At 42.5% G+C, this 21987-nt stretch overlaps 1 protein-coding gene across 1 annotated transcript in view; it reads left to right on the forward strand.

Annotated features, from left to right (window-relative positions):
- The first annotated feature begins 1689 nt into the window (after positions 1-1689).
- The window catches only part of PLPP3 (phospholipid phosphatase 3), a 69835-nt gene continuing 49537 nt past the window's right edge, over positions 1690-21987 (forward strand). Inside the window, exon 1 of the mRNA XM_034778443.1 lies at positions 1690-2363. Within this exon, the coding sequence (XP_034634334.1) occupies positions 2225-2363 (139 nt within the window). The 5' untranslated portion in view covers positions 1690-2224. The remainder of the gene's footprint in view (positions 2364-21987) is intronic.

A 21987-nucleotide genomic window follows, 5' to 3' on the forward strand; every position in this document is an offset into this window, starting at 1 on the left:
ATGCAGATTTACCATTATCTGCAATGCCACAGGAAATGTCTATGCATGGAGTTTCAGGCTCATTTGGGCTTTGTCTAAATAGGTTCACAGGGAATTTTAGAGGTGCTATCCTGAAGTCATTCACATACAACAATCCCTTGACCATCATGTGAGTGTTTCTTAGAATTTTCAAACGTTGTTGTTGTTATGTTACTGTAAATACCACACTTGGATGCTTGACCTAGACATGTTTCTTCACTGGAAATTTACTACCCTCCTACCCAGAATATACATAAGCTTGTTATTGTAGGGTTGCTCTTTTCAGAGTTGCTTCTTATTAACTAGAACAAGTCCAGTCCCCCACAGTGCACACTGGAGGCACTGGGATTGCACAGGATGTAAGTCAACACAGGGTTTGGTCCAGTGGTTGCTTTGCTTGTGCAAGGACTGAAGGGACCACTCCAGCATAAGGAAAAAGGTGTGGGCAGGTGCCATCCTGAAGCATAAGAGCTCTGTGTAAGCTCAAAAGCTTCTATCTCACCTCAACAGAAACTGGTCCAATCAAAGATATCACTTCACCTTCCTTGTCTCTCTAGTATCCTGGGACTGACTAGCTGAAACAACACTGCTTATATGCAGGGCCGGTGCAACCCATTAGGCGATAGGGCGCTAACATTTGGGGGGCGGTGACGGCGGCGGCCGGATCTTCGGCCGCCCCGGTCGTCGGCGGTATTTCAGGGGCGGGACCTTCCACTGCCTCTGTCGGGGGCAGTATTTCGGGGGCGGGACCTTCCGCTGCCTAGGGTGGCAAAAAGGCTGGCGGCACTCCTGCTTATATGTCCTTAACAGTGTCCTTTTAATTCAATTTCAAGCATCTTCAGACCTTGGTCTCCCTGCCTTCAACTCAGGGTTGTTAAAATTACAACCCCGCCAGTCAGGATTCCAAGGTAGAATTTCCATTACTTCCTAGGCAATTTTTAATCAGATCAAAGGGGAGATCAACAGAGGTAATAATCCTGGGTAAATAGTGTGTGTGCAGCCTTGTAACTCTGGCACTGTTCAAGCCAAAAATCCAAATGCTTTAGTTATTCTAGCTTCATTAACACAACATTCCTTCTGCAGCGGGGCAAAGCAGCCAACTTTGTGGAGGGATTATGCCACTGGATGAGGCAGCCAGGAGGGATGTCTGTGGTCAACCTATTCCCTACATACTGTGCAGTGGTTGTGTCCAGGGCCCCAAGAGCAGTTGCGACCCAAACCTGCTTCTGTATCCCTGTTTGTGGTCTGGCATAGCAGGGTGCTCCCAAAGAGGTTTCAAAATACTCCTTATGCTGGGTCACAAGGCACAACAGAGCGCTCCCTCAGAGGGGGTTGATCTTAGCACACGTCACCTGTAGAGCCGATCAGAAGAAAAACCCAGTGGAGAGATTTAAAGAGGCAGTTGCCACCACGTACCCCACCCCCAGTGTGGAAATCCTCCAGCCTGAAAACATTTTCTTTTCCTTTTACACTTGGACTGTGAACACTAGGGGCTCCCTTCTGCTTGGAGAGAAGCTTTTCCTGACTTTTTTTTTTTTTTTGCTTTTTTCCCCCCAAAAAAAAAAAAAAAAAAAAAAAAAAAATGTGGAGTTAATTATCATATGTATATGTCAGCCTCAGGAAGGGGGCTGTACTTGGATATCCCATCAGAGCCAGAGTGACTTCGGGTTTCTTTTCTTTGTGTGTGTGTGTGTGTGTGTGTGTTGTTAAAGGGGTGGAAAGGACCTGGGGAAATAAAAGTACAGGCACCAGCCCCTGCCAGCAGCAGAAGCTGCAGCCCCCAAGCAAAAGCAGAGCTTTGTGTTAAACCGGCTGGGGAAGTTGCTTTGCAAGATCCCAACTTCCATTCATTGAGCCAGCATCCAAAGGGGGCTCCGGTGCCGCTACTATTACACCCCCCCAGGACTTGGTGATTTCCAAACTTGGCCAACTTTTTCTCGATCGCATTTTTCCCCCCTTTTATTTTTCTCTCCCCACAAGGACATTGATCGGTTTGAGACGAACACAAACGTACCTCTCGCCTCCCTCTGGCCCTCCCCTGCTTTCCCCCGCCGGGAAGAAGTTTATACAGCAGCCACACCACCGCCTAAACAAAGTCTGTCCACCAGCGACCGCCTCCTGCGAGCCCAGCCCGGGCAGCGCGCGCCCCTGCCGCTCCAGCGCCTGGATTGCCGCTTGGGGACCGGGTTTGCTTCCCCCCCAGATCATGCAGAACTACAAGTACGACAAAGCGATCGCTCCGGAGAGCAAGAACGGGGGCAGTCCTGCCCTGAACAACAACCCGGCCAAGAGCAGCAGCAAGAAAGGGCTGCTCGTCTGCCTGGATCTTCTCTGCCTTTTCATGGGTGAGCGTCGCCGACCCGCAACTTTCTTCTCTCTCTTGTGGTTCCTGCACTTCTCTGCTCCCCTCCCCCGTCCCCTCTTGCGGCTCACTCTCTGCTGAAACTGAAAAGGAAGAGCTTTGGGTTTTGTTTTTTGGGGTTTTTTTGCCTTTTGCAAATGCATCTTACTTGCTGACTTCTCCCCCCACCCCTTGCATTTTCCAGTTTTGCTGCTGCTGGCGGTCTCTTTTGCAAGAGCTCTTTTTGTCCCCCCCACTCTCTCTCTTTTTCTCCCGTGCAGTCAGCTGTATATTCCCAATCTGCCCGCCCTGTTTGAAAAATTATGCCAAAAAAAAAAAAAAAAAAAAAGCACTGCAAAGATTTGCTAGAGTGGCAGTTTGTACTGGCTGTGTCCAAACCAAATCCCCCTCCCGAGGGGTTTGTTACAAAAGTAGGGACAAAGTTGCGAAGATGTTGCTAAAGGCCACTGGGGCAACGAACGTGGCTTGAGTTGACTTTCGAAAGCCTCCCCCCCGTGTGAAAGCCACAGCGATGTATTGAAAACACAAAGTAGTCCTGGTGTCAATCCAAATAAAATGGATGTCCCAGCAGTGAGCAGAGCTTCTGTCTGTCCTCAGTATGTAAACACAGCATCTCCCAAACTTGCTAGCTTTAGGAGCGGCCTGGGGAACAGGCATGGTTTTCATTTTATTTCTGTCTAAACAATAGTTTGAAAGGTGCCATCCCAGATTTAGTCTGTTGGGAACATGTAGTATGTGTCCTTCTGCAAAGTACAAGAACCGCAGGGGGGAGGGGGAAGCAGTGGTTACAGTTTGGGAGGTAATGTGTGATTTGTCCTACCAGGTTGGTGTCTTCAAGGTTTTAGGCTTTTTCAGACTACAGTGCCGGTATATCTCCGCAACTAAGCAAAAAAAGGGGAAATATAGTGGTCTTATGGGTGGACTTGGTACGATACAGGTCAGTGTAAGAGGTTGAAAAGAGTGAGATACAGTAGTTGATATGCCCCACTGCTGACAAACACTCATCTCCCACAGTAGCAATGGGTCTCATTAATCAAGAAACAGGCATGCCTCAAGTTTAGAAAACTCATTGAAAGAGATCTGGGGGGCGAGGCAAGATTAAGTCAGGAAACTGATGAAATCATAGTTTTTACTTGTAATAGGTTTAGCTACCAAGCCTTGTTTTGATATGATGAGAGGCGTTTCATAGAGAGATTACACTGATAAAGAAGCCAGGCCCTGCTTCCTCTTGAATCAGGCCAGGTGGTGGCATTAAAAGACCCCTAGCTGATGTAAGCTGGCACCAGTCCACTGACTGCATTGGAGGTTCACCAGTTTACACCAGATGAGGATCTGACCATGTGCTGAGTAATTTGTGTTGATACTGCCCAGTGCCATGACCTGAGGCATATATATATAACGTGTTAAAAGCACTTTCACAATCATAATAGTACCTCCCCAGTGTAAATTAATGCAAGGACAAGACATAATAAGTCACTCTTGTGAAAACAAACTCGTCCCGTTCCCCTCAGGCGCTGTATAGTTTGTAAATGCTGACTGAGATGCTGTGTCACAAGCTGCTGGGCTCAGAGACATTATTTCAGGAGGTGAAAGCCCTCTCTCATTACTCTATTATGTGTCATATGATGATTAACACTTAAACTCAAAGGATTCAGAACAAGCCTCTTAATCTCAGAAAGACTATGTCAAATGCTCATTTTCCCTTACTGGCTGTGTGGAAACAGATAAGAATGTGTTAACTTTTTGCAGCAACCCATCCCTGACTCATAAGGCAAACTCATGAATACTATGGGCACGTGTGTTTTGGTGGCTGTGCGGGGTTGGCAAAGGTGATTTTTTTTTCTTAAGCAAATAGAGACCAGATCCTATAGTGCTCCCAGTGAGAGTTTTGCTTCAATGGAGTAGGATCAGGCCCCCTGCTTCTCTTCATACTCTCTTAGACGCAAATTATAATGCTGGGAAGTAGCAGCACTAACTTTTTTGACAGCTGTAATTGACAGGAAAAAGAACCAATGGGGTAGGCTTTTAGGTTGATTTTTCCAAGCAACAATTCCCTTCTCCCCACATAAGGGAAAAAAATGTGCATAGAAATGTATAAAATCCATGTGCCAAACATAGCATAGGGACTGGAGAAAACACTTGGGGTTTATTACAGCTTTTTTTTTTTTTTGCCTCAAAATGATGTATCACAACACACTATGCTGGCAACAAAAGAAAAAGGATATGGCTCTAAACAGTATCCAGGGGGCACTGTGGTCTAGTGGATCAAATGTACGGCTAGACATCCCAGACCTGGGTTCCAATCCTGTTTCCTGTGCAGACTTGTTGTGTATCCTTGGGGAATTCAACTTTCTGTGCTTCAGTTATCCCATCTGAATAACCACACTTACTCACCTTTTGTAGGTTTCAAAGACAGCTACAGATGGAGATGGGTGCTGTGTAACAAACAATTAAGCACATCATAACAAATGACTAAGCACATTTCATAAAATTTAGAAACCGCTGAGAAGGAAAGGATGGGCATTGTAGGTTACGTTTGGTTGTTGGGATACATCGTTTGCTCTAGTCCAGTCGTCCCCTTCCCCTTCAAAGTACAGACATCTCATTATATGTATTTATAGAATAAAAAATAACTATTTCCTTGAAGTATTGTGTGTGCACCGAAGAAAGTGATTTAAGACATCTTGTAGTAACATATCTAGAAATCTGTTGATTTGCTTTGCTAGAGAAACTCTGCTTTTGCATTTAAAGAAAAGTATAGCATTGTCAACAGTTTCTTTCAAAATACCTTGCATGCTGAAACATCTAGCATTTGAAGATAGTTATGTATAAGGTTGACTATTTAATTGACGCATGCAGGAAAAGTCGACTGCCTTCCAACAAATAAATTAATAACAGAAGCATGTGAGTTTAATATTCTAGACACCACAGTCTTTAAAACAATTGTTTCTGCTTAGAGCACATTTTTCTGAAGACTGTCAGTTTGATTTAATTTTTACGTAGTTTATTGATCATCTGGTCTCTATTACTAGGCACTAATATATTAAGAAGAGAGACATGGTTTTCTCTTTATATTCCCACAGGAATACAGACTAGTGCAGAAAGCTTAATCTTCTTGTATCTGGAAAAAATAAAATATTTGATATGCTCTATATAAAACTGATATAAGTAGAAAGATATAAACTAGCTTGACTTACCTCATTCTTCTAAACAGAAGGTTAAATTCTTGGTGAAATGATTCCTACAGGTCAAATCCTCCAACCCTTTACTCACATGCTGACTCTAACAGCACTCCTTGCATGAGCAAGTATACTTGAATGAGAAAAGTTTTGCAGGCTGGAGTCCTAAACCCTACAGGAATTATCTGACATATGTTACCAAAGCACCAATTTACAACTGATGTTAGCGGATAATGTATGCAGTGTAACTACCCCTTTACGTCTTTTTGATGCCGATTATTTCAGGTGGGAGCAGAAAGGGAATGGTGAATATTCTAGTATATCTAAGTAACATTTGGAAGTGAGAGCATAATTTGAACAGCTGAAGGAAGGAGTCTGAGTCTCACTTAATCATGTGCAGATGCAAAGAGCTGGTAAAATGTAGTAAGACAATTATATAACCTGTAACCATGATGCACGTGTGTGGAAGGTCTTTACAAATATACTCAAATTAATAATGATTTCAGGATTGTTGGGGGATTATTCTGTGACCCAACTACCATGTGCGAATACACTAACAAAGATCAGAAGTTATTAATTTCAAGGGAAGGAACTTTTCTGCTGACCAGCTGGCAGAAGAAGAGTCATTAGCTTCTTAATATAATCTCATCCAGGGACGAGAATTCAGTAAAATTTTGCAGTGTTCATGAGCTCTTGATTCCCATCTAATCTTCATTTTATACCTTTGAGCTCTTTAGAAAAAGGCCTGTTTTAGTTCAGTGTGTCTCGTGTTCATTTGGTTTGTGATGCAAAGAAGGTATTTCAGTGAAAGGAAATGTAATCTATTGGCAAAGATGGGACAAATGTAAGAAGATGAATATTCAGTTGTTTAGTAAAATGAAGAGTAGTGACTCCTGTTCAGAACTATAATGAAAAAAGTGATCTATTTTATGGTGGTGGGAGGCAGTAGTAAAGACACTGAGCCAGATTCTCAGCTGGTGCAAACTGTTGACTCAATGGACCTGTGCTGTTTTATACCAGCTGAGAACCTGGCCCATAACATACAGAGTGACAAGGAGACAAGTCCTTAGGCTCTTCTGATTTGGAGGTAAATCATAAAATTAGTAAAACTTTCCTTCATTTGCAATATTCTATGATGCCATATTTACTTCTACCAGTGTGAATAAATATTGGGGGAGGGGAGAGAATATAAAATATTCTTGAAATTTCCATTAAAAACATGCTTTCTCCACTATTAACTTTCCAGGAGTTAGTTCTGTATAGACTCCCTTGTTTAAATACACAATCAACCTCCTTCTGAGAGCAAATTACCAATGAGAAGGAGATTACCTAGATTTTTTTTTTTTTTTGCCTAGATGTGAAACATTTATCTGAGACAGCCAGATGGAAATAAGTACAGTAGCCTGTCTCAGGTGCTTCCTTTAACTTTAATCTAAGGCTTGGTCTACACTACCCCCCTAATTCGAACTAAGGTACGCAACTTCAGCTACGTGAATAACGTAGCTGAAGTTCGAAGTACCTTAGTTCGAATTAGTTCGAACTTACCTTGGTCCACACTCGGCAGGCAGGCTCCCCCGTCGACTCCGCGGTACTCCTCTCGGCGAGCTGGAGTACCGCAGTCGACGGCGAGCACTTCCGGGTTCGACTTATCACGTCCAGACTAGACGCGATAAGTCGAACCCAGAAGTTCGATTTCCAGCCGTCGAACTACCGGGTAAGTGTAGCCAAGGCCTAAGTGTGAATAGTTATGGGAACCTAACCCAGCTTTCCACTCATCGCTAAATAAAATGTTTGTCTTGATGTGGGGAGAACGGTAAACACTTAAAAGAAGGAGTCACATCTTTATGACAGAGGGATCCCTGGGAATAAACTAATTGAATAGCTGTCAGGAAAGGGTTCATTTTACTGGCTGTCAATTAATTACAGGTTGAATGAACACCTGGATGAAGATCTTTTGAAACAGACCAGGTCACGTGCCTTGCTTGTTTACACATTTACCTTTCCTTCCTTGTTATCAGAGTTCTAAAACTTTCTAAGCATGGGACTCTGAGTGAAATATATTTGAGTTGATTAAAACTTATACAGACAACACCTCCATTGGCATTCAGTAACTCAGACAGAGGTTAGGGGTCTATTACAGGAGTAGGTGAGTGAGGTTCTGTGGCCTGCCATGTGCAGGAAGCCAGACTAGCTGATCATGATGGTCCCTTCTGATCTTAAAGTCTATGAGTAACGTGGATGATTTTAACCTTTATTTTTGGCATTGAGCAATGTCCACAGATTTTATGTCAGAGTTTTATTCATTAACAGAAATAAGCACCTTACTTAGCTGGACTTTAAATTAGGTCATCTGAAAAAAACAAAACCCCTCTCTGTCTCCTTCCTCATCACTCTGTTTAGAGAATAAGAGGATACTCCTTGAAATAGTTAGGACAGCAAGCAAGCCAGTCAAGAGTCCCTAGTCATCCATCCTCTTGGTTGTTTGTTGTGTTTCACCAGAAAACGATATGCCCACAGGTCTGGTTAGAGTTCTACCAGGAAGGAATTAAATCTCTACAGTGTTCTAGCTACACAGTTAAATAGGAGCAAGCACTGCTTCACATTCAAAGAGTAAAGTGTGGGACAAGCATGCAGCTCACTGGAAAGGTTTATAGCAGGGGAGGGAGAGGCCCCTGCTCTTGATAGGAGTGTCTAGCTCCACCTGTATATTAAGCTCTGCCCAATCATATATTCCTTTATCTTTGCCAACAGTCTTTGACATTTCTCCCCCATGCACAGAGCAGCGTTTGGCGGCAGTAATGCATAGCAAAAGGAAAGAGTGTCTGCTACCTGAAGCCCAGACACAGAAGCCAGCCAGAAATTCTGTGTAGGCAAACTGCCATTAGTTATGGCAGGAAGGATTACAGTATAACATAGTACCCTGGAGGGCTGTAGACTAGAGGATGTGCACTCAGGATAGGGTGCAAAAGCAACCAACACGCACACAGCCGTCCCTAGAGAGCAAACACAGTATATTCTCCACCTCATGTTAATATCCATGATGACTCTCAGAGTGGAGGCCTCACTGCAGCAGTACCACTGACAGTAGCATGTCAGTATGACTGAGCGGCAGTGTTTTCCTGGAGAGCGGGACGCATAGATTGAGGCAAACTAGTGCAGGAGGATCCATGTCCAGCTATTATACTGACTGAATTGATCCTTCATGAGGGAATGTCCTTCGCCAGGTCAGCTTGTAGATAGCCTGTTACTCCATCTATAGACTTGTGGACAAACTGGACCGACAGTTGCCTGGTGCATTGGTTGCATGCAGGTGGTTAAGTAATGGGCCAGACAGACCTGCCTTTCCACTTTGCCTTCTGCACAGCAAAGGCCCCTTCCCCTATATCCTATAGTTGGGCTGCGTTGGAAGATGCTTAGACCATTGATGAATGCAGGGCGCTCTGCACAAAACAGCCGTTTTTGCTTGGCAGGGGACCTACGGCAGGAAAGCTCTAGGCACCTGAACTTTGTCAACCGGCTCTCAGTCAAGCATCATTTCTATGAAAGCAGGGAGAACTCTGCCAGCAAGGACGATAGGGCAGATTTGGATCTTCAGGAACTTTTCTATAGCTCACACAGGTGCAGTGACTTTCCAGAAGTCCTAGTGGTGCCACATGACAGACAGATTTCATTTAGCCTACGTGGTTGTTGGAATCCTGGAAGTCAAATGATAGACTCTCTTGAGTTTTGAGGCTTATGTAGATTGCTTTTTACACTGGACAGCTGTAAGCCACTGTTTTCTTTTATACTCAACTCATTACACTTCTCATTCCTCTGTCTGAACGTAGCTTCAGTTTTCTCCTTTACTGTCATCAGTCCAGGGCAGTCATTACAGCAGACAATTGCTGCACCTGGGAAATCTGGAAGCAACTAAGTGGCAGCCCACTGAGCATTTGAAAATCTCTTCACTTTCCTCAAAGGACTCCATGTCTCTCTTTTATATATACACAGAGATTTAGTCCTGGCTTGATCCTAAACTGCACTTTAAAAAATAAACCTAAATATTATATTAGCAAAAATTTCAAATGCATAAGTGAGCAGAGGATGTAGTCTAGCAATTTGGGAACTAGTAATCTAGTAACTTTCTCTATGGGGAAAAATGTGTGTACAAAATTGAGTCACCTTCCTGCTTCTCAGGAGCCAAAATCCACCTGGGACCTGATAAAGGTCCTGTACAAATCAATGGGAGCAGTATTTAGATCATGATTTAATTTTAACGACAGGGGCTAGTTAAAGATGAGGGGTGTTGCAAAACTAAGACATGTTGGACTAAGCAGCATTAATGATGATGTTTTGAAAGAAGATTCTGAGTGTGCAGTGTCCGTTTTAGCTTTAGAGGGCATCTCTCGATTCACTCCTAAAAGAAACAGTGGTGACCAAACCGTTTTGTTACTTTATTCAAGAGATAAATCTATCTGAAAACACTAAGCAACAAAGACTTCACAGCTTACTGGCATTATCTTCCCCTCTAAGATGGCTACGAGGTTGCTCATTAGAAGAATTAGTCCATACCACACAATATAAATCACTTGGAGGGTGAGTGTTTACCTCACTGTTAGAACTGCAGCATCAGACATAGTTGTGAACTTTTTCTGACACTGAAAATTTTAATATCTGTTGGATCTGTTATGGTGCCTCACCTTGATACATTTTCATGGGGCTTTCTCTGCCCACTCTTCATTAGGAGAAAAGTTAAACACAAGCTGAACAGATCTGGCTTTGTGGAGATACCATGAGGCCCAAGACCCTTGCACATAAGCATTACCTAGGAACTGGCAGGGGCATCTTGCGGATGTTGGAACTGTTGTAAGAAAAAGGCTTCCTGAAGTGATATCTTGACATTGGACTACATTCATTTGGCTAGTTACTTTCAACCTGGTTTTTGGAACAGTGGTTCCTTTTGTATTTGGTGGGTTTCTAGTTAGGTCAGAAATTAGCATCCATGTGGCGATGGACTACTGAAAATAAATTAATCAGTGATGGGTTAATGTGTGGGGAAATCTTTGAAATGGTTTCTTTTATAAATTCTCGCGGGCTTTAAAAGTATGTACAGTGAGCAGGATGTTACTGGCAGTTATGTTGTAGAAGTTAGTTATCAATTAACTGAGTCATTTACCTCCTGGGCCAGCTGGCTTACAACTGTTGAGCTCTACTCCTATCAATGGAGCTACACTGATCACTCTGGGTCAAAGGAAATGTAACCACTTAATTGTAATACGAAATATGCTCAGATTCCTATTTACCTGTTGTAGCAGCACATCATATACATATTGCATTTATGCCAGAAGAGCTCTTGTAATCGCCTGTGTTTACAGAGGGCACAGACGTTAATGTAAAGCATCAAGAGTAAACTGATTAATTTGGGACTTTTAAAATCTCATTTGATCACACGTGACTCTTTAGGCAATTCGGATTTGATTTGGGTTGCCTGGATATATGCCATTGTCTTAGTGTGTGCCAGCCTCACTATATAGCTGATCATTTCATTTGTTTGAATTGTTTATAATGAAAATGACCGAGGCAGGTTTCAGTGGGAAGGTTGCTGAGAAGTATGGCAGAAGCTTGCTGTCAGGTTGTTGCAGTAAGATGTTATCCAAAACACTACTGGCATGCTGTTCATGATCTTGGTGTCCCATTTTGTGCCTGCAAGCTAGGTAGTTAGACATCTACATGCCCTCATCTGTGCCTGAAATGAATGGTGTCCGATTATTTGTGGCTGCAAAAAGGAAAGTTGAGTTAAGGTTCCTTTAAAAATTGGGCACTATGGTGTTGCACATAGCAAGCTCAATCCTCCATACTTACTCACAAGATACACCAGTTGATGCCAGTGGAGTGAAAACCAACAGCCTTCCCACCCTTTGGGTAGACTATCTTTATGTAAGTACAATATAATTCCAGTTACCTGAATTCCCTGTAATCCTACTTATCCAGATCCACAGTGTGTCCCCCAGGTAGCCCTACATTAGTTAATAGCACTTCCATTTATCCGAACATCCGGTTTTCTGAAAGTTTTGGATGTCCCCCAGGCATTTGGATAACCGGGCGTGTACTGTACATCCATAGCTGAGGACTGTGTTTTCAGTGCACAGTGCAGCATGCTGTGCAACTGTCATTAGGGTTAAGTAAATCTTGTGTACATAAATAAATAGCTGCATGGTCTAATGATAAGAGAAAGGGGAAAGGCGGGGAACAGGGAATCTGCCATCCCCAAATAAAGTTTCTCCCTTCACACAGAGGGGTATTAGTGCAACGTTGCCAAATGTCATGATTTTATTGTGTGTCTGATGACTTTTCTTGAAGCTCCACTTCCTGCATTTATATTACTGTGGGAGAATCTCGGCTTTTGTTTTCTAAACAAAGTAGATTTCTAGCCCTTGTGGTTGTGGGGTGACGCTTGAAAACACGACACAGGTGAAGGCTAAAGACTCAGAAAACAGATGGTAAATTAAGAGAGTCAGTGAGGGGCTCATTGAATACTTTGTCTCACCCATTCGGAGGCTGCAGTAAGCCATATCTTTCCTCTCTTCCTTCTGCACCTGAAACCTGCCTGCTCGCAGATTTTGGGCCTGATCCTATAAGTGCCCCAGGATTGGAATGGCCATTGAAGTCAGTGGGAATCCCATTTGTGGGGCATCTTCACAGCTTGGACACAGGTAAAACAAATAATAATAAATAATAATGATGATAGCTTTTTCCGATAAGAGCTCTAACCTATCAGGAAGACTCATTTCTATCACTTTTAAACATGCTTTATATTTCTTTAATTCCATTCTCTTTTTATCCGCTGTCTCTCCTGTACCTTCCAGCATGCTAGAGTGCTTAAGTGTCATTTTTCACTTTTCATTGTATGTGATGCCCAAATTACAGCTGTGCGGTTTAATCAATAGAAGGAGCTTCTGAACTCCTGTGACGTTTCCTTCACGATGAATAGGCAGACAGATGCTGAAAAGAAGAATTGAAGCATCTTTAAATAGCTTTTGATGGAAGGCTCAGACTTGCAGTAAGAGTAAGATCGTTCCCAAAGGAGTATATTTTAAAAGTATGGAAATTGCGTTCATCTCAAAGAAATGAGGTGTATCAGAGACTTCCACAACCTCCAACTCTGTTAAATTTTGTCCTTTATTTCACTGACAGCAGTGTCTTATTCTTTATTTTGTTGGGTATTTTGGATGTTAGTTCTAACCAAACTAGTGGGAGAGAGGGCAATTATTTGACTCCCCAAGTCAATATTAACTATTAAACAAGATTGTTTTGGCATATTTAATGTATTGAACTCCAGGTCCTGTGACGAGTTTGGTTCTCAAGAGGGTTATAATATGTATGCCTTTTGTATTTGTATCACTGTGTTAAAATTGATCTAAATAATGTGTGTGAGAGAGAAAGTGGTTCATAAATTAGGAAGGAAACTTCCCCAGTGGTGAAAGAACAAACGCATGTGTTTAGTCTCAGATAAAATTAACAGCTCAAATAACTGAGGATCCAATTCTACAGTCCTCACTCTGGCTAAGCTCTCATTGATTTCAGCCATGCAAAGTGCATCTTGACTGCAGAGTAACATGGGCTGTTACTCAGTTGTTGTCCCTAACCCCCCTCCTGCCCATGCACAAAATCTTCTCACCTGGGTTTAGTGGCGTGTTCAGCCTGAGATGGCGGGGCTGTCTGAGGCTGTAAAGCCCAAGTGAGGCTGTCACACAGGCTGGTAAATCTAAACTACCTGCTTTGCAGTGAAGATGCAGGCTAACTCCTTTGAGTGCTGATAGTCCTCTCATGCCTTCCCACAATTCACTGGGAAAGAATCATAGAGTGGCTCAGTTTACTGTAGCACAGAGAACCATGGGATCTGTCCGTAGAAGCCCTAGCAACACACACAAAAGGGAGTGCATCCAGTCCTGAGGGCACAATAACTCGAGTTGGACTTTGCACTGTGGCTAGTCACACCAGTGCTAGGCTAACCTGAGTGCTGATCATCCAAGTTAACTCTGCAGTGAAGACTTGCCCTTACTCAGGCCATGATCCGGCAAACACTAATTAATGCCTATGGGTAAACATGAGTAGGTCCACTGAAATTTAATGGAACTGTGCTTACGGTTAAATGCATATATAAGTGTTTGCAGGGTCAGGGCAGTAAAGACTGCAGGATCAGGAGTCACTTTTGTTTTATTAGTAACACCAGCCGAAAAGAAGGCCTGTTCTTCCTTTCACTAGATCAAACAGGAAGACTGAGATTCGCTGGTTAGCAACTGTGGGCGTTCCTCTCTTTCATGCAGTAAATGACAGGTTTTCTGACAGCTTGCTCCTTCGAAGGGTGGTAGTTATTGATGCTTGCCACCACAAAAAGGAAGTGACAGAATGGTATCATACCTATATGTAACTAACCACAAAATGGTTTTATTGTAAACCAGTCAAAGTTACAGCTGTTTTGGAAAGTTTTTACAGCATTGCCCTAGGGTCTGATCATGCCTGCGCTGAAGCTGGGATCATAGAATGCATATGAATTCCATCTCCACTGTTTTCAGAGTTTAGACATAATTGCATGACTTGCAATGTATTTGCCCAAACATTTAATTATAAAGAGAGGAAAAAAAAAAAAAGACAGGGAATGTGGTGGAAGCATTTTCTTCTTCTCCAGTCTTTCTGATATTTGCAAAGTAATTACAACTCGACATTTTGGATGTTATGCCTCTTTCCTTAAACCCTCTTGCAGGGGTTAGGTCATGCTGTACGGAAGCAATACAGAAGATGGCTCCAGTTATCTTTCCCACTGATGTTTACAGGAAAGTCTTCACTATAGTCATTGTACAAGTGCAGTGTCCATAGCAACTGTCCAAGAACCTCAAACACTTCTTAGCAGCAGAGATTCAAACGCCATGGCTTTTCATAAAGCCCTTGCAAAAAGATATTGCCCTGCTCCTTGTTTTTAAACTGATATTTTCATAAGAGAAACACTAGTTAAAAATATCTCATTACGACATCGTCTTTACTGATCCCCTGTTGAGTTCCTTTTAGTGGATCTCCCTGTGCATTTGTTTTCTAAATGATGTTCTGCAGCTGGTCTAATAATTTGGAGCAGATTCTCAGCTACTGTAAATCAGTGTTGCTCCGTGGAAGTCAATAGGAATGGGACAGTTGACACCAGCTGAGGGTCGTGCACTTTGTGTTAAACAAGAAGTTGATCCTATGATGACTTAAACCATCAGGGCTTTTTTTCCTCCTCGTGATGCATTATTTATTATTATTCTTGTATCACAGAAGCACATAGAGTCTGCAATTGAAATCAGAGCCCAATTGGACTAGGTGATGTCCAGAGGATAGTAAGAGACAGCCCCTTTCCCAAGGAGTTTACAGTCTAAATAGATAAGACAGACCAAGGATGGGTGAAAAAGGAAGGATTTTTATCCCCAGTTTTCAGGTGGGAAACTGAGGCACAGAGAGATTCGGGGCCACATTTTTTAAAGGTATTTAGATATCTAAAGATACAGAGAGGCACCTAGTGGGGTTTTCAAAAGTGCCTAGGCACCTAACTCACATGGGAACTAGGTGCTTAGTGCTTTTGAAAATCCGACTGAGTGCCTAATACTTTGCCCAAAGTCACACAGGAAATCTTGTGGCAGAAGAGGGAATTAAAGCCAGATTTCCCGAGTCCCAGTTCATTGCCTTAAACTTCATCTCAAAGGAGGAATGCATATAACACCTGTTAATATTAACAGGAGTTCTGAGCATCTATCAGTAAGATAGACTGCTAAGACTATGAAAATTAATGTTTGATTAACTGAACCTATTAATGTTTACAAGTGACCACAGTTTCATGTGTACTTCTCAAATAAGGGGAAATGGGTGTCGTGCCATCTGGCTACCTGTTGCATTTGGAACTGGCTTGTCCAAACCCGGAACAGAAGAGTTGTGGTGTACCTTGATAAAAATATACATGAGACATCTGTTAAACAATGACACATAGTACAAATGGTTAATCCTAAAGATAAATGATTTACCAAAGTTTTATCCTACTTGTAATTGTCAGGCTAGCAAAAATCTTCCCGATTTGACTAGTCACAAAAGGCTATGCTTTTATTTTAGGGCCTAATCCTTACTTATATGAGTGTTTGCCGGATCAGTCCCTATATTCCATTCAAATATGTTAAGTAGGATAATAAAGTGGGTTTTTCTTGGTCAAGAAATCTTTGTCGCTTTCATATCCCCACAGAAGGAGTGCAGCTTTAGCACGCAGCTGTCATTCTGGTGCAGTTTCCACAAAGCAGTTAAAAACCAAGGTAACAGCAACATTTTGAGTGAAGGGGCATGAAATGTGGAATAGGTTCAGTGTATTTCTGTGCCATTGTTGGAGTCCTATTCAATCTGAAGCTGAATAGTAGAGTGATTAGCATGTGGGCAAGTTTCTAAAGCATTGGCCTCTACGTTTTTTCTTAAATGACAAGTTTTGTGGCATTTATTTTTCTGACTGAGTTGGCATGAATCTTTGACAAATACAAACCCATGAAAAGTCAGATGGGGTTTTGGAGAAGGCCCATTTTGATAAAATCTGCACATTCAGGGTTACAAAGAAGCTTTCTAAAGACTGGGCTCTAAGCGCTGTTACAGAATGTGTTCTGGACACAAAGTTTTTTTTAATGAGTAGATGGCTACAAATAGGATATGATATTGTCCACCAGAGGCCCCAGTGGCGTCCCCTGCATGGATATAATTATGCCTTTAGAGACCCTGATAATGCTTCCGTTGAAGTCACTTGCAAAACTGCTGATTCTCTATCACTGGCAGGGCAAAAAATGTGAGGTTGATAGGAGTCAAATGCACTTGAGAGCAAACTGAGTCTGATTTCAGACAGGCTTATAAGTTCTTTGATTTCGGTGCAGTTACTCTCATTTGACAGTTATGTGAAATCTTCAAATCAAGACAGGATAATTTACTGGACAATATGCTTTAGTCAAATACAAGCTATTAGCTCAATATAGGGGTATCTGGATGAAATTCTGTTGCCTGTGTGTTATACAGGGGGTCAGACTTGAGGGTGTAAGTCTATGAATGAAATCAGAGTCAAACCACTCGTATCAGTGGAACTGCGCCAGTCCCTGATAAGGGCCAGTTCTCAGTCAAGTGGTTTGAAAGTGTTCCCATTATAACCCATTGTTTTAAGGGAGTTATAACATGCCTTTGAAACTCTGCTGGGCTGAAGGGTAAATGACATATACTCAGGGGAATTTTTCCCCTGCAGTGTATATTGTAAAATAGTTTAGTGGGTTGAATTTACAGTAGAGTACAATAAATGAAAAGCAAAAATTAACCTGTTTTGAATATTTTTGAATATTGACTGTGCTACTGTCATTGAAAAGCATTTCAGACCCCATTATTCCATACTGTGCACTGTGGCCTCTGATTGCCATCAAAAAGGTATGTTTAGACTAACCTATGAATTTCGATTAAAGACATGAGCTAAATCCATAAAGGCCAGGGATTTTCTAAGTAAGGGTTTGGAACCCAGTCCTGTTCCCATTGCAGTCAATGGCAAGAATCCCACTGAATAGGGTGTGACGGGTTGGATCACAGAAACCCCCTTGGGAGCTGCCACGTGATGTGCAAAGACTACCCCTGCTTCTGTTTTCCCTGCCAGCTCAGGACTCCAGCACCCTGTTTTGCTGAGCCAGACACTCCCATCTGCTCCAACACAGACCCAGGGTCTGAATCACTCGTCCCAAAGCTGCAAGTTTACCTGAAAACAGCTCACAGTAGTGTGCTTGACTTTAGCACTCAGATGCCCAACTCCCAATGGGGTCTAAACCTAGATAAATCCGTTTTACCCTGCATAAAGCTTATGCAGGGCAAACTCATAAATTGTTCGCCCTCTATAACACTGATAGAGAGATATGCACAGTTGTTTGCTCCCTCAGGTATTAATACATACTCTGAGTAAATTACTAAATAAAAAGTGATTTTATTAAATACAGACAGTAGGATTTAAGTAGTCCCAAGTAGTAACAGACAGAACAAAGTAAGTCACCAAGCAAAATAAAATAAAATGCGCAAATCTATGACTAATCAAACTGAATACAGATAATCTCACCCTCAGAGATGCGTTAGTAAGTTTTTTCTCAGACTGGACACCTTCCAGGCCTGGGCACAATTCTTTCCCCTGGTACAGCTCTTGTTGCAGCTCAGGTGATAGCTAGGGGATTCTTCATGATGGCTCCTCTCTCCCCTTGTTCTCTTCCACCCCTTTATATATCTTTTGCATAAGGCGGGAACTTTTTGTCCCTCTGTGTTTCCATCCCCCCTCACTGGAAAAGCACCAGGTTAAAGATGGATTCCAGTTCAGGTGACATGATCACATGTTACTGCAAGACTTCATTATTCACTTGCCAGCACACACATATACAGGAAGCCTCACAGGTAAATACAGCCATCTGCAGACAATGGGAGTCATCAAGATTCCAAACCATCCTTAATGGTCCACACTTTACATAATTACAATAGGCCCTCAGAGTTATATTTCATATTTCTAGTTTTAGATACAAGAGTGGTACATTTATACAAATAGCATGATTACACTCAATAGATTATAAACTTTGTAATGATACCTAACAAGAGACCTTTTGCATGAAGCATATTCCAGTTACATTATATTCACTTATCATATTTTTATAAAACCATATAGACTGCACAACGTCACATAGGGTACTCTGGTTCCGCCCTGCCTTTTAGAGTCATTTAACCTGTGCAATTGGGTGCAGTCAGGGCATAAAATGCCAGCAGACCAGAACGGTAGCATTTCTGCTCTCATTCTGCTCAGAGATAAATGCTTTCACAAGGGGCAAGGCAGGAGAAATCAGGCTCTCAGTTCCTTATCTCACTTTGGTCTGCTCAGGTGGGCTTTATCCAAAGCCTACTGAAGTCAAGAGAAAGAACCCTCCCAAGGGTTCTGTTGTAGGAATGTTGCAAAATCTAGGTGCTATGTAGCGAGTCACAACCTTCATTCATGCTGTGATGTTCAGGTTAGACACTTAAAGGCATTTGTGTGATGTAACAGTAAGTGGGATTCTAAACTGCATCACTGGTACTAGTAGAAAGAGGCTGGCTTCAGAAGTCAGCACAGGACAGAAACGAAGATATATTGGGGTGTTTTTTTTAGGTAGATCAGATTTAAACATTTAGGTCTGAAACATTGAGCTCAGCATCATATTAACTCAAAGCCTCACAAGTATATTAAGCTGCAGTGTTATTATTGATTTGTATTCTAGTAGTGCTGGAGGCCCCGACCGAGACAGGGCCCCCCTCATGCTACTTGCTATACAAACACATAGCAAGAGACAGTCCCTGCCCCAAAGACACAACTGAGAAAAGCTGGCTTATTATCCTCATTTTTTCAGATGGGGCATAGTGAGTTTTAGTGATTTCCCTCAGGTGGTACAGGAAGTCTGTGACCGATCTGGGAATTGAACCTAAAACCTCCCTAGTCCCAGTCCCCTGAGTCCACGCTTCCTCTCGTGAAATGTGGTGCCCGTGATTGTGCTTTCAGATGAGGAAGGTACACTTTTTTCTTCTTTTCCCTTTAAAATATTCCAGCTTTGGAGGACAAACTGCATTTCAAGTTTTCTGGTGTGTCTTACCCTATATCATTTAAGGTTGATTAAAGCTATCGTTTAAACTGGGGGAGAGGTGAGGGAAGGAATTTAGCTCTTCTGGTAGCAATTAATGATTAAAGAGTTGTTGGAAGTAATTTTGTAATACTTTCTTTTTTCTCTCTTTTAACTTGAAACGAGTTCCTTAGCAATGTACGTGCCCCAGCACTGAGGTTTTGAAAGCTATTACGGGACCGCAAACCTGTTGGCGGATCTTTCTGCTGCCAAGGCATCTAGTATTAAAAAAAAGCATTGGGGGTTCAATCTGAGGATATGCTGATTTGGAAAGAGAATACAAACAAAGAGGCTTTTCAGTGGCGAGGCTGAGGCTTGGCTTCTAAACTAGAGCAGTTTAGGGTTGGTGAAGCATCTGCAGGACTAGAACGATGTGAGGTGGATGCAGGAAAGTATAAGACTTCTCAACGCAGCATGGTTTTGTTTTCCAGGTGAGGGAATAAGCTGTAGGTGCTTGTCTCTTTTCCCTACCGGCAGGGGAATCGCCAAAGGGGTGTGAATATAGTTTTGCATTTTTATAATGGAGGGGGGGAAAGATTTTCTTCCCACAAAGATAGGTGGATTTCTCTCCCTAGCATCTCTGGCTCCAGGAGTCCTGCTTGTGTCTCTGTCTGACTGCCCCTCAGTGCCGTAGGGTGACCAGATGTCCTGATTTTATAGGGACAGTCCCGATATTTGGGGCTTTTTCTTATATAGGGTCCTATTACCCCCGACCCCCTGTCCCAATTTTTCACACTTGCTATCTGGTCACCCTGCAATGCCACCACAATCCCAGCACTGCACAATGAACTGGTCAGGAAGGGCCATTTACTTCTGAAATCACAATCCCATCACTTGCATCTGAAGAAGTGAGGTTCTTACCCACGAAAGCTTATGCTCCCAATACTTCTGTTAGTCTTAAAGGTGCCACAGGACCCTCTGTTGCTTTTTACAGATTCAGACTAACACGGCTACCCCTCTGATACTTAATCCCATCACTGGTTGGCTAAGGAGACAGACACGGGGGAGAGTTGAGGAGGGAGTTACCAAGATATTGTGTAACGAGGCATGATATAAATCAGTAGCCAGATCAGATAAAGGGGCAGGGTGATCGAAGAAAAAGAATGGAGAGGGAAAAGAAAGCACAGTACCCTGCCCCCACCAATGAACTCTTACTTAGGCTGAAGGAGAGAGAGGAAGAGAGATGGAGGGGCAAGGGTCTGCGTCCATGTTTGTCCGTGTTCATAGGGCAACAGCTGAAGGTGGAGTGTTGTGAGCTCTTTGGAGCAGGGATTGTCTTTTCATTGTATGTGTACAGCACCTAGTACAAAATCGTCCCAACCCCCGACAGGGGCCTCTGAGTGCCACCACAATACAAACAAATAATACTCATATAAAAGGAGGGAGCTGCCTACAGAGTCCCAGTCCAGCCAACTGGATTTTTGGTTGTAATAGAGGAAAGCTGAAGTATTTATGACCTCTCTCACATATTGTTTGTTGTTTTTGTATTTGTGGCCTGGATAAAACCATGCCCCATAACCTGCCAGGGAATGACAGAACTCAAGCTTTCTCTCTCTCTCTTATTATGGTATTAAGTTTTCCCCCACTTGATTTTCCCATAAATTATTCAGGTAGTGATAGTTGGCATAAAGACTCAAAGCATTAAAACAATCCGTGTTAAGCAGATTAGCATGAGTACAAATGGAAGAAAACCTAAGTATCTACATGTCAAGCACAAAGAAGCAATAAAATGTCAGGTCCATATTTTCACTTTCTGTTTATTAAAAATCCTCATGATAAACAAAAAAGCTTTCATGGCTGGACAAGACATGTATCCTGTCAAACACATTGAAAGGTTTATTAGAAAATAGAATGCAAGGGCTGGGCTAAGCTGCAGGCCTGCTGACATCAGCAAGCCTTGGAGTGTAGGCTGTTCAAACATGGCGAAAGTAATATTGCTATGACATGTGAGAAGTGGAGAGGTAAGTTCAGAAAGGTCTCTTGGAAGACCACTTTCTCTATGGATAGCAAAGAACACAAAGATTTGGAGACGGGGGGGAAATGTGGATTTTTAAAAGCCCTCAGAAAAATAAATATAGTGAAGCAGTTGCTCCCAGAGAGAGATGTAGGTAAAAGCTAAAGACTGAAGACTGAAATTTTTCTTAGTTAATGCTAATGAAGGACCCTTTGTATTTTAAAATATACCTGGCAGGCACAATACACTCAAATGCTGCTCCCTCTCCTTTTGACTTAACTGGGAGCAAAGCTAAGGCAATGCTGAGCGCTTTGGAAGAATCTCACCCCTCGTGTATATTTATTATGATTTCTCTCTGAATACTCTAGGTATTTCTGGCAAATACTTAAAAACTCAATAAATCCAAAAAGCAGCAGCAATTCCATAGCAGACAATAATGTCAGATAATGAGGCAGCACAAAAATGAACCATATTCCCCACTTCTCTTAAACTTCATCACCAAGGGATTTGCTTCTTTATCACCTTTGCAGAAAAGAGGTGGCTTACTGCCTGTCCTGAACGTCCACAGATGTCTCCCCTCCTCCCCCCAGTTTGTTTACACTGTGCATCCAACTGCACAGGGAGTCTTGTCACTGACTTCAGTGGATCCAGGATTTCTGCATATAGTCTGTTTCACTATTTCCCCTGTGCAGTCCTGCAATCTTGCTTCATGTCAGTAGACCCCTGTGCGCCAGTCTTGCAATGCATTACTGGATTGGGGGCATCAGTCAATTTCTCCTCTTGTTTATGAGA

The sequence above is a fragment of the Trachemys scripta genome, chromosome 8, assembly GCF_013100865.1.
Source record: "Trachemys scripta elegans isolate TJP31775 chromosome 8, CAS_Tse_1.0, whole genome shotgun sequence".
Lineage (NCBI taxonomy): Eukaryota > Metazoa > Chordata > Testudines > Emydidae > Trachemys > Trachemys scripta.